The following is a 15,601-nucleotide window of genomic DNA, read 5'->3' on the forward strand; positions in this document are numbered from 1 at the left end:
TTATACATACCTATACATTTTAACGCATACATACATATAAATACACAGACATATACATATATACACAAGTGCATATTCATACTTGCTGCCTTCATCCATTCCCATCACCACCCCGCCACACATGAAATGGCACCCCCCTTCCCCAATGCGAGCGCGAGGTAGCACTAGGAAAAGACAACAAAGGCCGCATTCATTCACACTCAGTCTCTAGCTGTCATGTGTAATGCACCAAAACCACAGCTCCCCTTTCCACATCCAGGCCCCACAAAACTTTCCATGGTTTACCCCAGACACTTCACATGCCCTGGTTCAATCCATTGACAGCATGTTGACGGTTTTATGATATATAAATCCTCCCTTCAGTTTTTACTTATCCAAAAGAAGGAACTGAGAAGGGGCCCAGTGAGGACTCTATCTAATGCTCAATCCTCTGTTCTTGATGCTACCTAACGTAGGAAATGGCATGTATGAAAACAAAAGTATATAATCATGACCTAACAACAGATTGGTTGTAGTTTTGTTCATTTTATTTAGGAAGTGTCCTTCCTCAAGATGCATGACTGGACTTCCACCCAACTGAAGCATATCTTTCCTTTCAATCTTTCTTATCTGTCTATTTCTAGCTTAGCCTTGTCTAGCTTAGGAATTGGGACCTTCACCTTAGACCATATTCTTTTTTTAACCTTGCCACAGTAATAGTCTGTGAATGGTAAATGGTGTCTCCTCTTTCTGCAGTAAACTTAAAAGAAGGGCAATTATTTCTTTTTAAAGAGATCACTGCTCTAATTCATGTTGACAAAGGTAATTTTGCTCTTTTCTTTTAGAGGGGGGTTTGATTCCAGTGCTCAGAGGAAGAAGATCAACTTAGTCCACTTACTTGGAAACATATCACTTTCATTTTTGATAAAACCCCAAATGCAGTGAGACACTATCGAACCCTTTGATAGGAAGCAAGTCAGACTATAAAGTCTATAGTAAAGGCACTTAATCTAAAATGATTTGAGTACAATCATGTCATAACCCTGTTACACACTTTGTTTGCAGGGAGTTTTGGGAAGCTTGACAAGCATTTCTTCAACTTTTGCCTACATTGAATTAAGTACTATAGGAAAAGAAAAAAAATGTTCACTACTTTTCAGCAGAAAACTACAAGTTTCACATTATCCTCCATTTGGGTATGCACCCATTTCCTTTGCTCACTGGCAAAATCCTGTTAAGAGGAGGATACGTTTTGAGCTTGTGAAAAGCCTCGTCTTCCTGCAGATGTGTCCAGTGAACAGGTGTCCTTTTTTCTCTCATCCCTCCTTTCCTCTTTACTCCCACTTAATTCCTAGATGTAGCTTAAAATTACGCAAGAATGAGTTTTACAGATTTATACAGATAAATTACGGCTTTACGTTCAAGACAAGGCCACATCATAATTAAGAGACAGTGCCAATCATTGGTTTGTGCTGGATGATTAGGGGTGTAGCATTCAATAGTTATTGGGATACTGTCCAATCATCAACCTAAAAGGAGTGGGGATCCCTCATTTCCTTTGCTCATTAGTTTCCCTTATAGCAAGAAATAGCATTCTATGAGTTTAAAACTCATTTCACAAGACTTTTCCTGGCTGTGCATAGAGGTAATACAGCATGACAGCTTGGAACAGGTACAGGAGCAGAAGCAAAGATAAGGTAATTACAAATCTCAAGCTGATGTTTAAATTGTTATGAAAGTCATGAGGAAGTTCATCCTTGATGGAGAACTGGAGGGAACTGAACCCCTACAGGATTCTTAAAAGTTTACCAAGGCTATCAAAAAAGGCAAATGACATTTATTTGTGCTAATTAATTTCTGATCATAAGTATATACCTTTTTCCTGATAATCATTACTTCTTTTACGGCATATTTCTATTCAGTGATGCAAAATTATGATGATGAAACATACAATTCCTAAGGTCATATATAAATTCCTCTGTACTGTAATACTGCAGGTGATTTATAAAATGATAACGAATATAAATAATGGCCTGATAGCTGCACAACACGTTTGCCCGACTTCATATAAAGTCTCGACTATCATACATATAGGAGGTGCATATCAGCTTGAAATCTGTAGCAATGATTCAGTTATAATCTGACTAATGGGTATATATGTCAGATACTACCTTTGAGGTGTGTAACATTCCTGTTGTTGTAACATATACAGTTCAAAAAATCTAAATATATTGCATATGCATGCATGGTAGCCTTTTCTTCCCAATTAGCCTAAGTCATTATTTTACTATACAGTTGGCACAAAGTAACAATATACGTATGAAGATTCAAGATGAGACTCTATTTCATTGCTGTAGTGACTGTATAACCTAATAAGTGAAACATGACACAGTACAATACCAGTGTGATAGATACACTTTTTGTATTTCTGTCAATACATGATTAATAAGAGTAAATGCAGTTATCAGGAAGATCAAATCACCTGATTTCTGTCCCATTCTGCTTCGCAAGTACTCAACACTGTGACTTCAGTTACATACATATGACCACAGACAACAGTTAAAAAATGTGATAAAAGAATTCATGTTCTGCCAGAGTTCAAAAAAATTATTAAGTTTTTTCTTACAATATGAATAGCACCACATACTTACATCTGGAAACACTATCATGATGATCTCTTCACCATTAAACACTTTTCTTAAGACATACAAGTGCAGACGATATTTCTGAAAAAGAAAACAGGTAAGGTAAAAAATTCATTTCTCTAAAACTTCCTTTATCACTTTTACAATTTTTACCATGTTCCAAAAAATATAAATATATGAATAAATAAGTACATCAAATAAACAGACCAAAAACTACAATGAATTATAAAGAATAAGCTTACCTAAAGATTAAAATACTTTGAGTGTTTATCAACGAGACATCTTACTAAATTTTGATCTTCTAATGCTGCTGGCTCTTCTTCAGCAAGAATATTGGTACAACACAAGCTAACCTCTTCACAACGGTGCAGATGATCTGTCCATCGTCCTGTCACAATCACACCCTCCAAAAGATGAAGGTATTCATTGCGACGCTAGAAAGATAAATGTCAAGTTTTGATCTTTCTTCAAAATTTTATTCGACTTCCTCTGATACTCATAACAAAGAGGCTTAAACAGAATCTGCCTCAGACACTACAGTGAAAGCATTTCATGTTCATGTGTATTCCCTCAGTGTATCCATTACACTCAATATCATTAGATTCACTTACATACACTTGTTTTTGTCAGTCCCTTGACCATACCAACTAAACATACTGATCTCATAACTTCTTTCAAAAACAATCTTTTTTTCTCTATCATATACAGTACTGATCTCATAACTTCTTTCAAAAACAATCTTTTTTTTTTCTATCATATACATTATGCAGTTTCATGTAATCATATATTCAAAATCAGCCAGGACACATAAGTATAAAATTTAACCACTCCATATAAATGTAAACATAAATCTAAAAATTTTCTATTCATTATTTTTATCAATGCTCTAGCCAAGGGCCCACTCCTTCAGTGCTCTTTTCATCTATTCTGCTATTCATACAAAACGTTCTGCTTGAAGTCTTTAAGATCCTGATTCTTCTCCATTTATCTTTTTGTCCATTAAAATAAATTTCGCAGTTCAGTGTCAAAGTCTGAAACAGATCACTTTATTTTTGTTAACTTTCATCTCTTACTTTATGTGGGGGTTATATTCTACATAAACCTTGCACAAAGTGAAATTACATACAGCAGACCAATAAACACACATAGAGAAATGGGACGTGTGAAACGGTGTGAGATATCAGCATGAGCACATTGTATGGTTTCTAGCTTAGTTTCTAACATCAGAGAGGTTCTCTTCTGTTTAACTGCTGGTTCTGGGGTAGATGGAGCAAGATATTTGAATGCAATACTAATAGACATAAACACGGGGCTGCAGGAAGATCATAATAGCAGGTATATGCAAATAACACAAGAAGCACAGATCTGCACAAAAAGGTGGTAACTTTACACGCTACACCTAAGACCCATGCTTACTCCACTGGCCAACTATCACTTAAGTTTTGGTACACTTTATACAGCCCACACCTGCACAATAGTGAACTTTGATCAAATAAAATGAGGGACAGGTAGAAGTACGCTCCTCACATAATAGTGAATTTGCTTATAGTGATACCACATAAAGCAAGGGATGGGTGTAAATCTAATTTTCATTTTGCCGCTTTGAAAGTTGCCAACACACTGCTGTGATCATTCAGAGACTGGAGGGCTCCTTCAATAGCTGTGACCATTCTCTTCATCTAGGAGTTTTGGTAGATCATAAGCAATGTGCCTATACCTACATCATAAGCAAACCCAAACACAGCTTTGAACTTGAGAAAAACTATTTCTTTCTATAGGGAGAGCCTGTAAGTAAAGGAAATGAAAGCCCCTCTTTCTTTTTTAGGAATACTGGAACGGGCAAATCTCAGTAACAACATATGAGTAATCACGCCATCTGTCCCTAAGGGTAGGATGAACTTATGTGAACCACTCAATACCCTTTCTTAAAAATCCAGATCCCAACTTCTGTGTGCCACACCCTTGCCATCTTTCCTGGTTTTGTGCCTTCTTTCCCGGTTTGGTTTGCTTTCACTTTAGGCTATTTATCACCCAATCTTTGTTAGTATCTATGTACAGAAGCCTTTTTCTCAGCTCATTCACAAGAATTTCACACTGTCTTCTCATCCATATAATTTCCTCTTTACCTAAACCCACTACAAACTTTCACACTTACTTCCAACAAGAAATGATCAGATATACCTTTCAGGACATTCACAGGTAATACTACTTGGTGCTTTGTCTGTTTAAAAGAAAAAAGAACTTAAAAATAATAATAATAATAATAATAATTTTTTTTTTTTTTCATACTATTCGCCATTTCCCGCGATAGCGAGGTAGCGTTAAGAACAGAGGAGTGGGCCTTTTTTGGAATATCCTCACCTGGCCCCCTCTGTTCCTTCTTTTGGAAAATTAAAAAAAAAAAAAGAGAGAGAGGGGAGGATTTCCAGCCCCCCGCTCCCTCCCCTTTTAGTCGCCTTCTACGACACGCAGGGAATACGTGGGATGTATTCTTAATCCCCTATCCCTAGGGATAAATAATAATAATAATAATAATAATAATAATAATAATAATAATAATAATAATAATAATGATAATATGGGTATGTTTGAAGGAATAGTGGTTCCAACAATGTTGTATGGTTGCGAGGCGTGGGCTATGGATAGAATTGTGCGCAGGAGGGTGGATGTGCTGGAAATGAGATGTTTGAGGACAATGTGTGGTGTGAGGTGGTTTGATCGAGTAAGTAATGTAAGGGTAAGAGAGGTGTGTGGAAATAAAAAGAGCGTGGTTGAGAGAGCAGAAGAGGGTGTTTTGAAATGGTTTGGGCACATGGAGAGAATGAGTGAGGAAAGATTGACCAAGAGGATATATGTGTCGGAGGTGGAGGGAACGAGGAGAAGTGGGAGACCAAATTGGAGGTGGAAAGATGGAGTGAAAAAGATTTTGTGTGATCGGGGCCTGAACATGCAGGAGGGTGAAAGCCGGGCAAGGAATAGAGTGAATTGGATCGATGTGGTATACCGGGGTTGACGTGCTGTCAGTGGATTGAATCAGGGCATGTGAAGCGTCTGGGGTAAACCATGGAAAGTTGTGTGGAGCCTGGATGTGGAAAGGGAGCTGTGGTTTCGGGCATTACTGCGTGACAGCTGGAGACTGAGTGTAAACGAATGGGCCTTTGTTGTCTTTTCCTAGCGCTACCTCGCACACATGAGGGGGGAGGGGGATGGTATTCCATGTGTGGCGAGGTGGCGATGGGAATGAATAGGGGCAGACAGTGTGAAATGTGTGCATGGGTATATATGTATGTGTCTGTGTGTGTATATATATGTGTACATTGAGATGTATAGGTATGTATATTTGCGGGTGTGGGCGTGTGTGTGTGTACACTGTGTATGGGGGTGGGTTGTGCGATTTCTTTCGTCTGTTTTCTTGCGCTACCTCGCAAACGTGGGAGACAGCGACAAAGCAAAATAAATAATAAATAAAAAATAATAATATGCGCTACCTCGCAAACGCGGGAGACAGCGACAAAGCAAATAAATAAATAATAATAATAATAATAATAATAATAATAATAATAATAATAATAATAATAATAATAATGATAACTGGAGAAAACAATCCAGCTAATGTTCTCCTCAATAAAAAGAAGTACTGGAAAGCGATAGTTTGTTGAAGAGAAGTGCAATGAAAGTTGCACAGGGAGAAAATAAGACATGGAATGAAGACACAAGCCTGGATGTCTTGCTCAAGTGAACATAGAACAGGGAATGATTGGACCAAGTTTGTTTGTAACATCCAGGAACTTATGACATGAAACTTGTTCTCTACTAAGATGTGGCAAGTAAACGTTCATGCAAGGACATTCTGTTCTTAGGTACATATAACAGAATTATACAAAGGTTATGACTGGGATTTTGCCTATTATAACCATAGACAGCAGGGCCTCTCATTTCCCTTACTCACTCACTATCTGACTTCCATTACGAAGACAGGCCCTTTTTAGTTGTATTCTAATATTATCATCCCATCTTGAGGCCTACATAGGTACTTCAATAGCTCTACATATTTCTAATACCTTCATCACAGAAGGTCCAACATCTTCAACTTTGTATCATTAACTCGACTATCCACAGACCTCAGCAACTCTCACTAGCTGTGTCATTACTAGTACCTCCACCAACCCCAGGCCCAACTTGTCCCTTATAAGCTGTGTTGCTACCTCTACCATCTTAGAGACCCAAGCAGTCACTTTCTAGCTATGCAATTACCTCCACCATCCACAGACCAGGGCAGTTCATCACTAACTGTGTCATCGCCTCCATTATCCACAGGCCCATGCAGTCCCTAACCAGCTTTATGATTTACTTCTACCATCCATAAATCCCAGCTGTCCTATACAAGCAATGTGTCATCATTACCTCAACATTTCAGAGGCTTCAGCAGACCTTTTTCAGGTGTTGTCTTCATTAGAAAGATCCTCATTTGGTCTTTAAATCTTTTCTGTAAAATAAGTCTGCAAACTGAAATGACATTTCATATTTTGTTAGATTATATTAAAAAAAAGAAGTAAAATTACCTATTTCATTATCTCTAAACAGAAAGTAACATAACACAGGCCCTAATCAAGGCCATCTTAAATGAAAGAAAAATAGTTTATAGGAAGAAGAATCAAAACGATTATAGCTCCTTGAGTGTTTGAAGACCTGCCTCTTAAGGTGAGAAAGGTTGTCTAAAGAAAGAATGGTGAAAGAAGGAAGGGAATACCACAGCTTCATACTTGAAGAAGGAGGGACATACCACAACAATCAATACTTGTGTGACTGTCTCTGCACACGATATATGGGAAGCAGCTACCAGGTGCATGCCCTGGGTCCAAGCCTTAGTGACAGGAATATATGCGGACAACTCATGAAAGCTGTTGTGAAAAAAAATAACTGCAAAACAGTGAGAGGGCAGTAGCATCGCAGCAGACAGAAAAGACAGCTGAAAAAAGGTGACGTTTGGAGAATTAATTCCACTCTGGTGATAAGAGAGGTGAGGGAAAGTACTCCATCTTGAGGCATATACAGCACAATCGAAAACTGGTTATTTTCTGTGATACATCTGAACACTGCTACTCTGTCCCTTCCCCTTTTTGAAGAAATGCTGTGTTTGGAAAGAAGAAAATTTTGCACAATGCGTAGGAAATAAATGATGAAAACATAAAGGATATGTATAATATATATATATATTTTTTTTTTTTTTCATACTATTCGCCATTTCCCGCGATAGCGAGGTAGCGTTAAGAACAGAGGACTGGGCCTTTGAGGGAATATCCTCACCTGACCCCCTTCTCTCTTCCTTCTTTTGGAAAAAAAAAAAAAAGAAAAACGAGAGGGGAGGATTTCCAGCCACCCGCTCCCTTCCCTTTTAGTCGCCTTCTACGACACGCAGGGAATACGTGGGAAGTATTCTTTCTCCCCTATCCCCAGGGATATATATATATATACTTCCCACGTATTCCCTGCGTGTCGTAGAAGGCGACTAAAAGGGGAGGGAGCGGGGGGCTGGAAATCCTCCCCTCTCGTTTTTTTTTAATTTTCCAAAAGAAGGAACAGAGGGGGCCAGGTGAGGATATTCCGAAAAAGGCCCAGTCCTCTGTTCTTAACGCTACCTCGCTAATGCGGGAAATGGCGAATAGTTTGAAAAAAAGAAAAAAAAAAAAAATGTATAATATGTATAATATGTATAATATATATATATATATATATATATATATATATATATATATATATATATATATATATATATATATAGTGGTTCCAACAATGTTGTATGGTTGCGAGGCGTGGGCTATGGATAGAGTTGTGCGCAGGAGGATGGATGTGCTGGAAATGAGATGTTTGAGGACAATGTGTGGTGTGAGGTGGTTTGATCGAGTAAGTAACGTAAGGGTAAGAGAGATGTGTGGAAATAAAAAGAGCGTGGTTGAGAGAGCAGAAGAGGGTGTTTTGAAATGGTTTGGGCACATGGAGAGAATGAGTGAGGAAAGATTGACCAAGAGGATATATGTGTCGGAGGTGGAGGGAACGAGGAGAAGAGGGAGACCAAATTGGAGGTGGAAAGATGGAGTGAAAAAGATTTTGTGTGATCGGGGCCTGAACATGCAGGAGGGTGTAAGGAGGGCAAGGAATAGAGTGAATTGGAGCGATGTGGTATACAGGGGTTGACGTGCTGTCAGTGGAGTGAATCAAGGCATGTGAAGCGTCTGGGGTAAACCATGGAAAGCTGTGTAGGTATGTATATTTGCGTGTGTGGACGTGTGTATGTACATGTGTATGGGGGGGGGGGGTTGGGCCATTTCTTTCGTCTGTTTCCTTGCGCTACCTCGCAAACGCGGGAGACAGCGACAAAGTATAAAAAAAAAAATATATATATATATATATATATATATATATATATATATATATATATATATATATATATATATATATATATATTCATGTGAGAAACTGCAGAAGCTGGTGACTGAGTTTGGTAAAGTGTGTGAAAGAAGAAAGTTAGGAGTAAATGTGAATAAGAGCAAGGTTATTAGGTACAGTAGGGTTGAGGGTCAAGTCAATTGGGAGGTGAGTTTGAATGGAGAAAAACTGGAGGAAGTGAAGTGTTTTAGATATCTGGGAGTGGATCTGGCAGCGGATGGAAACATGGAAGCGGAAGTGGATCATAGGGTGGGGGAGGGGGCTAAAATTCTGGGAGCCTTGAAGAATGTGTGGAAGTCGAGAACATTATCTCGGAAAGCAAAAATGGGTATGTTTGAAGGAATAGTGGTTCCAACAATGTTGTATGGTTGCGAGGCGTGGACTATGGATAGAGTTGTGCGCAGGAGGATGGATGTGCTGGAAATGAGATGTTTGAGGACAATGTGTGGTGTGAGGTGGTTTGATCGAGTAAGTAACGTAAGGGTAAGAGAGATGTGTGGAAATAAAAAGAGCGTGGTTGAGAGAGCAGAAGAGGGTGTTTTGAAATGGTTTGGTCACATGGAGAGAATGAGTGAGGAAAGATTGACCAAGAGGATATATGTGTCGGAGGTGGAGGGAACGAGGAGAAGAGGGAGACCAAATTGGAGGTGGAAAGATGGAGTGAAAAAGATTTTGTGTGATCGGGGCCTGAACATGCAGGAGGGTGAAAGGAGGGCAAGGAATAGAGTGAATTGGAGCGATGTGGTATACCGGGGTTGACGTGCTGTCAGTGGATTGAATCAAGGCATGTGAAGCGTCTGGGGTAAACCATGGAAAGCTGTGTAGGTATGTATATTTGCGTGTGTGGACGTATGTATATACATGTGTATGGGGGTGGGTTGGGCCATTTCTTTCGTCTGTTTCCTTGCGCTACCTCGCAAACGCGGGAGACAGCGGCAAAAAAAAAAAAAAAAAAAAAAAAATAATGAAATATGGAGGGAAGAAATTAGAAGTACAAGGGAAACTAAATTTAAAGACATGAATTATAAAGTAACAAAGATGCATCGAGAAAGAATGCAAATGAGAAATACTAGATATTCTCCTGTAGTCTATGGGGTGTAAAAACAGATCAAATACAGAAACATATTTTGTTGACAGCTGTACAAGTGGATGAATTTGTAACATTTGGAACAAAAAATCAGAACTCAGAAAGCAGTTTCCTAAACAGAAAGGGAGAGAGAAAACTATTAAAAGACTGGTGCTCATGCAAATATGAATGCAAGCCCAGAGTTGCTGACCACAAAACTATTTTTCCTGACAGTCTCCCAAAATAACATGGTAATCAAAATAATTTTCTAAGTGCAAACATAAATGTTTCGGGAAACATCAGCTACATACAGTATCTCACCTTATCATCTGCTGGAAGATCTGATAGTTGACGAATAATTATATCACACACCACCCTTTCATCATTGGTGTAGAAGATAGCTGCTGTGGCTTGGGTGGAGTACATGTCTCGCATCATCTTAAGTACAGAGTGTGGGGGCCGTGGCTCATGATCAAACATAGCCAGCGGGTCCTCTTTGGAAAGTAAAATAGTGTTTCTTCATTACCAGTATTGTATAGGAAAATTGATAAGGATTATGTGTTCCAAATCACAACTCAAGGAGTATGGGTTTCATGATATAACTTAGAAGGTTATATCATCACCCAAATTCTGAACCAGCCACCTACTACTCATTCTAGGGAGTTACAACCCCACTTTGTCTGGATCAGCATACAGTATCACTACTCATAATCACCACCCTTAACAAACTGATACCTCACTATCAGGCCAAAACTGATAAAAAGGATGTTCTGAAGGATGAAGAACCATTTTGCTTATGTAAACAGAGTCCTTCATATGAATGGCCAAGAGAGCTTTGCTTTATGAGGGTTTAAAACATCACTTACACTCTGAATGGAGGTGCATCCATGAGCATGCAACTCTTCTGAATATCATAAAATACATGTGATCACCAGATGCTCACTGACAGACTTGACACTCATACAGAAACCCACTTAGTCTGTGATGTCTGGGTGGCAAAAGGTGGCAAAAGAAATAATTTTCTATCTCTCAAAACTTGCATTTGTCATCTAAAGAAGAAGCCCTTTGAGTATTTAGGAGCAAATCTATATGAAGGGAGAGATAAAAGGAAAAATTTAAGAAACAAAAATAAAGGAAACCTGTTGTTTCTCTTTCATTTAGCAACTTCAATTCCAACCCCTCACTATCATTTCTAATATGCTCACCTTCCACCTTCTGCATGTCACACACTTCTCTTGCACATGAATAGATGAAGGCAAGCAAGTATGAATATGTACATGTGTATATGTGTATATGTCTGTGTATATGTATGTATATGTTGATAACGCATATGTATGTATATGTGCGTATATGGGCATTTATGCATATATAAGTGTATATGAGAGGATGGGCCATTCTTCGTCTGTTTCCTGGTGATACCTCGTTGACACGGAAAACAGCGATTAGGTATACTGAATAAATAAAAAAATATAAATTATATTATACTTAATCACCGTTTCCTGCATCAGTGAGGTAGCACAGGGAAACAGACGAAGAATGGCCCAACCATTCATATACACATATATACACATAAATGCCCAAACATGCACATATACATACATATACATTTCAACATATACATACATATACATACACAGACATATACATATATACACATGTACATATTCATACTTGCTGCCTTAATCCATTCCTGTCACCACCCCGCCACACAGGAAATAATATGAATAATACGGATAAATAATCATCCCAGAACTCTTTTCTTATAAGGTCCTGATGTTAAAAATGTATATATGGGTTGGGCATGCAGAAATTAAGCAAGGCAGGAAGTTTACATGAAGAGTGTATGATAGTACGATTGAAGGGGATGGTGTGAGAGAGAGACCATATGTGAAATGGGGAAATAATGTGAAAGAGCACTGGACGGAAAGAAAGGAATGTATGGAATGGTGTATACGAGGAAGACATGAAAGGACAGGGATAAGTGGAGACTCTTTTGTTGTGACCACACTCTTGATGCGAGTTCCCAGAGGATATGGGCATCAGAGATAAAGACAGACAGATAGAAAGTCACTATAGTATATATCAAAAGGATGAACATGATAACATAACCTAGATGATCACCATATTTTGGCAGCTGATTCTGGTGACAGATCCTATGTTGCTTAAAAAACAACAAAGCACTTACACTTCATGACATGGTATGTACACTAATCAAAGAATTCAATCATTTCTGTAGTGTGAAGGCTAGAAATAAAAGTAAAGATACCACATAGCTATGTCAAGTTATCGACAACTACAGCACACAAAGCCAGAACAAGCAAAAGGATGGCGATGGCTGACTACACCTATCCGCTTCACCTCCATGCCATGCTGTCACAGGCCTTGGCAGATTAACATATGATATGACTTTTACATTCCTGTTAGTGAGCATCTGCTCACCTAAAATGTTTCAAGATAGCTGAAAAAAGTAATCCTCATGGATAATCCACTCCTCATTTTGCAGAGTAAAATAGTGTATTAATCTCCCCAGAGGATGTGCTCTCTTAGATGCTACAAAGGGTTCTGACTGTCAGTTGGTGAGAAAAAACTAAAGATAAAATCTATCATTATGTTTACCAATAAGTGGGGCTAAAACCTCCATAGAAACATATCACTTATACTACATATCCAGCACTGAAATGAACCTGGGAAGTCACAGTGCTAAATCTGTTTTGTGCTGTCCCCTCACAGAAAGACTGTTTACCTAGAAAATATTATCCATTGCCACAAAATTACTTAAAAAAATCAAATAATGCTACTTCACAATGAAGGAGATGAAAAGTCTGTCTTACATTTCATGTGATTACAAAAAAATTTGTGTTCAAAACTTACTATCCTTTACATTTTCACTTACAGACTTTATATTTCCACTTAAAGCCTGTACCATGTAAATGCCTTATAAGTCTGTAGCATGTTAAAGATATTGTACCTCAATGTGAAGTGGAAAGACCTCAGTAATCCTTGTATATTAACTGGTGACCCATCTATTCAAAGCTCATGCACAATTTTTAAACTGAGATGGTGCATGAAAATTTTTAGGTATACCTGGGCCAGTGTCCATTTCCAAACAATCTACTAAAAGACCAGAACTCAAAATATTTTCTGAATAACTACACTACTTTGGTATTAAGACATAACAGAAAATGAAATAGAAATGCTACTTTAGTCTAACTAAAATGCCTGAAACGGCTACCCTTTGCTCATGCTGCAGTATATGAAGCTTTTCCCCTGATATGGCTTAAACTACAGAACTTGGAATACTGGACATTAGTCTAACTAAAAAAGGATTAAGCAACTGTGTAAAGCTCACACCACAAGATACGACATTCTGCAATAGCTTTGTTACAGCATCTGTAAAGCATTTGCCCTCTTCCTAATATATGAAGCTTGAAGGAAGGGATCACAATTTTGCACGTGATCAAGATATTCCTGAGTCCACTAGGAAAATGAAACACGATAAGTGTTTCATTTTCCTAGTGGACTCATAGGAACAAAGCTTGAAATGTAAATCTTGAAACATAGATGATCTGAGTGAAAGTGATGCTCCTCCTCACAAAGAATGACATGAAACATTCTATGATAGTATGGGAGAAAGAAGAATGAAGCCATTGCTCTAAGATTATAATGAGAAACATTAACAACTTTCTGATTCAATTATAATAAGATTGCAGCAGTCACCCTCTGCTTACACAATAAGACAAAAAACATCCTTTGGTGGCTTGGGTATAATATGAAGGGAACCGATGCTTTCTGTTCATATCATAAGAATTCAAACGTGGTCTGGTTAAAACAGGTGTGTAACAGCAACTATCTGCCCAAGACATAAAACAATGAGATCAAAATTACACCTTCCATGGGTGGAGGTAGTAGATCTTAAGATGTATAAGCATGAAAAGTAGACAAGTAAAAAATAAGAAAAATACTATAACAACCATAAGACTGTCAGATCAGTGTTTGGAGCCATTACATCGGATAAGATTGTAAATGTGGTAAACTAAGTAACCATTCAAGGGAAATAGAATACATTTTCCCTGTGATTATCCTGTGCTAATTCCCAAAGATACTCTAACAGTACTCAAAGCTAGCATACCTACCTCCATGAAAACTGAATTTTAACTTACCTTCTCGGTTGAACAAAAGTAAAAGCTTTTCTGTGAAGTATTTTGTATTTTCTCTCTGTGACAGTAATTTAATGACCATATTTTCCATATCTGCTCCCATGCTATGACCATTTTTAATCGTATTCTGAATGGTGCTATCTGTCATATTATCACAATTAACTTCACCCTCTTGCACAGCATCCTCAGCATTAGCAGCTTCTGGTAAAGAGCAAGCAGATGGTGGCATGGTAGTGTACTGTAAGTTGAAAGCTAGGACCAAAGTCAGATAAAGCTCAGCCAGCTGCTCTGTCTCTGAATCTTCATGGTACTTCTCTATTCCATCCAGTAGCATACACATGAATGACTCGTTCATTACACCTTTGTAAAAAAAAAGAAAAAAATGAGATTTGAAGCATGTACACCTCTCGAGAACACAGAATAAACTACAGACATATGCTCTCACAAGCATGTTCAAAATGGTAGCAAGAACAAATACTGAAAACAAGTCTGAACTAACCAGACAGAATGGCTACCTTCTCAATAATGCCTGGTCATCCATCAAAAGTTAACCTGAAATCACAGGCTGAATCAAGTCCTCTAATTTGTAAATAGTCATAAATAACTTCTTAAATAAAATCGATTTTTGTTGCAGGCAGCAGACCAGCCAGCTCTATACTTAAATACTTCCAAGTAATCCAACAGGAAGAGTGAAAAAATTTAGTAAGTTAGCATTATTGTATAATGTGAGCATAATGGCAGGCATAAGATTTTGATTCCTGATAGGTAAAATAACTGAAGTTCTGGTGTTATCATCAAGAGGTGGGATTCAGAGAGTGAAATTTTTTTCAAACCATTTCAGGGCATTTTCAGTCTGTAGTTTGTAATGGGGGCCACAATACAACTGATTTTGGGCTGACCACATAATTTGCAATTATATGACATCCATAAAGGCAATATGAGCCTTAGCACCCTGGTTTGCCAAGGATGAGTCAGATTGAAAAAAATGTTCATTCTAAAAGGAAGCAAAGTTCTAGAATATAGAAATGTAACAGCCATTTTCAGCTATTATGCAGAAAATACACAGCTGAAGAAGTCTAGAAAAAACACTACTGTGAAAGTAACATTATAACATGATTCAAAATACCATGCTAAGAATGCTGTAAGTTTCAAGAAACAAAAATAATATGATCACAATAAAAGATTTCAACCTGAACTTACTAAAATGTGTATATGGTAGCGTGTCACCCATACAAAGGACCATTCCCAGCACTAGAGAAGTGTACTGTAAACGCACCTCACTGCACGTACTGTCAAGCATTTCTCTG

The 15,601-nt window shown here is 38.0% G+C and overlaps 1 protein-coding gene across 2 annotated transcripts in view; it reads right to left on the minus strand.

Annotated features, from left to right (window-relative positions):
- LOC139757563 (NCK-interacting protein with SH3 domain) overlaps window positions 1–15,601 on the minus strand; it is a 50,565-nt gene continuing 34,964 nt past the window's right edge. For both annotated transcript variants that reach the window (XM_071678165.1, XM_071678164.1), the window contains 5 exons: window positions 15,495–15,598; window positions 14,298–14,654; window positions 10,459–10,631; window positions 2,867–3,058; window positions 1–2,705 (listed from right to left, as the gene is read on the minus strand). In XM_071678165.1, the coding sequence (XP_071534266.1) occupies window positions 2,867–3,058; window positions 10,459–10,631; window positions 14,298–14,654; window positions 15,495–15,598 (826 nt within the window). In that variant the 3' untranslated portion in view covers window positions 1–2,705. The remainder of the gene's footprint in view (window positions 2,706–2,866; window positions 3,059–10,458; window positions 10,632–14,297; window positions 14,655–15,494; window positions 15,599–15,601) is intronic.

Source organism: Panulirus ornatus, chromosome 27 (genome assembly GCF_036320965.1).
Source record: "Panulirus ornatus isolate Po-2019 chromosome 27, ASM3632096v1, whole genome shotgun sequence".
Classification (NCBI taxonomy): domain Eukaryota; kingdom Metazoa; phylum Arthropoda; class Malacostraca; order Decapoda; family Palinuridae; genus Panulirus; species Panulirus ornatus.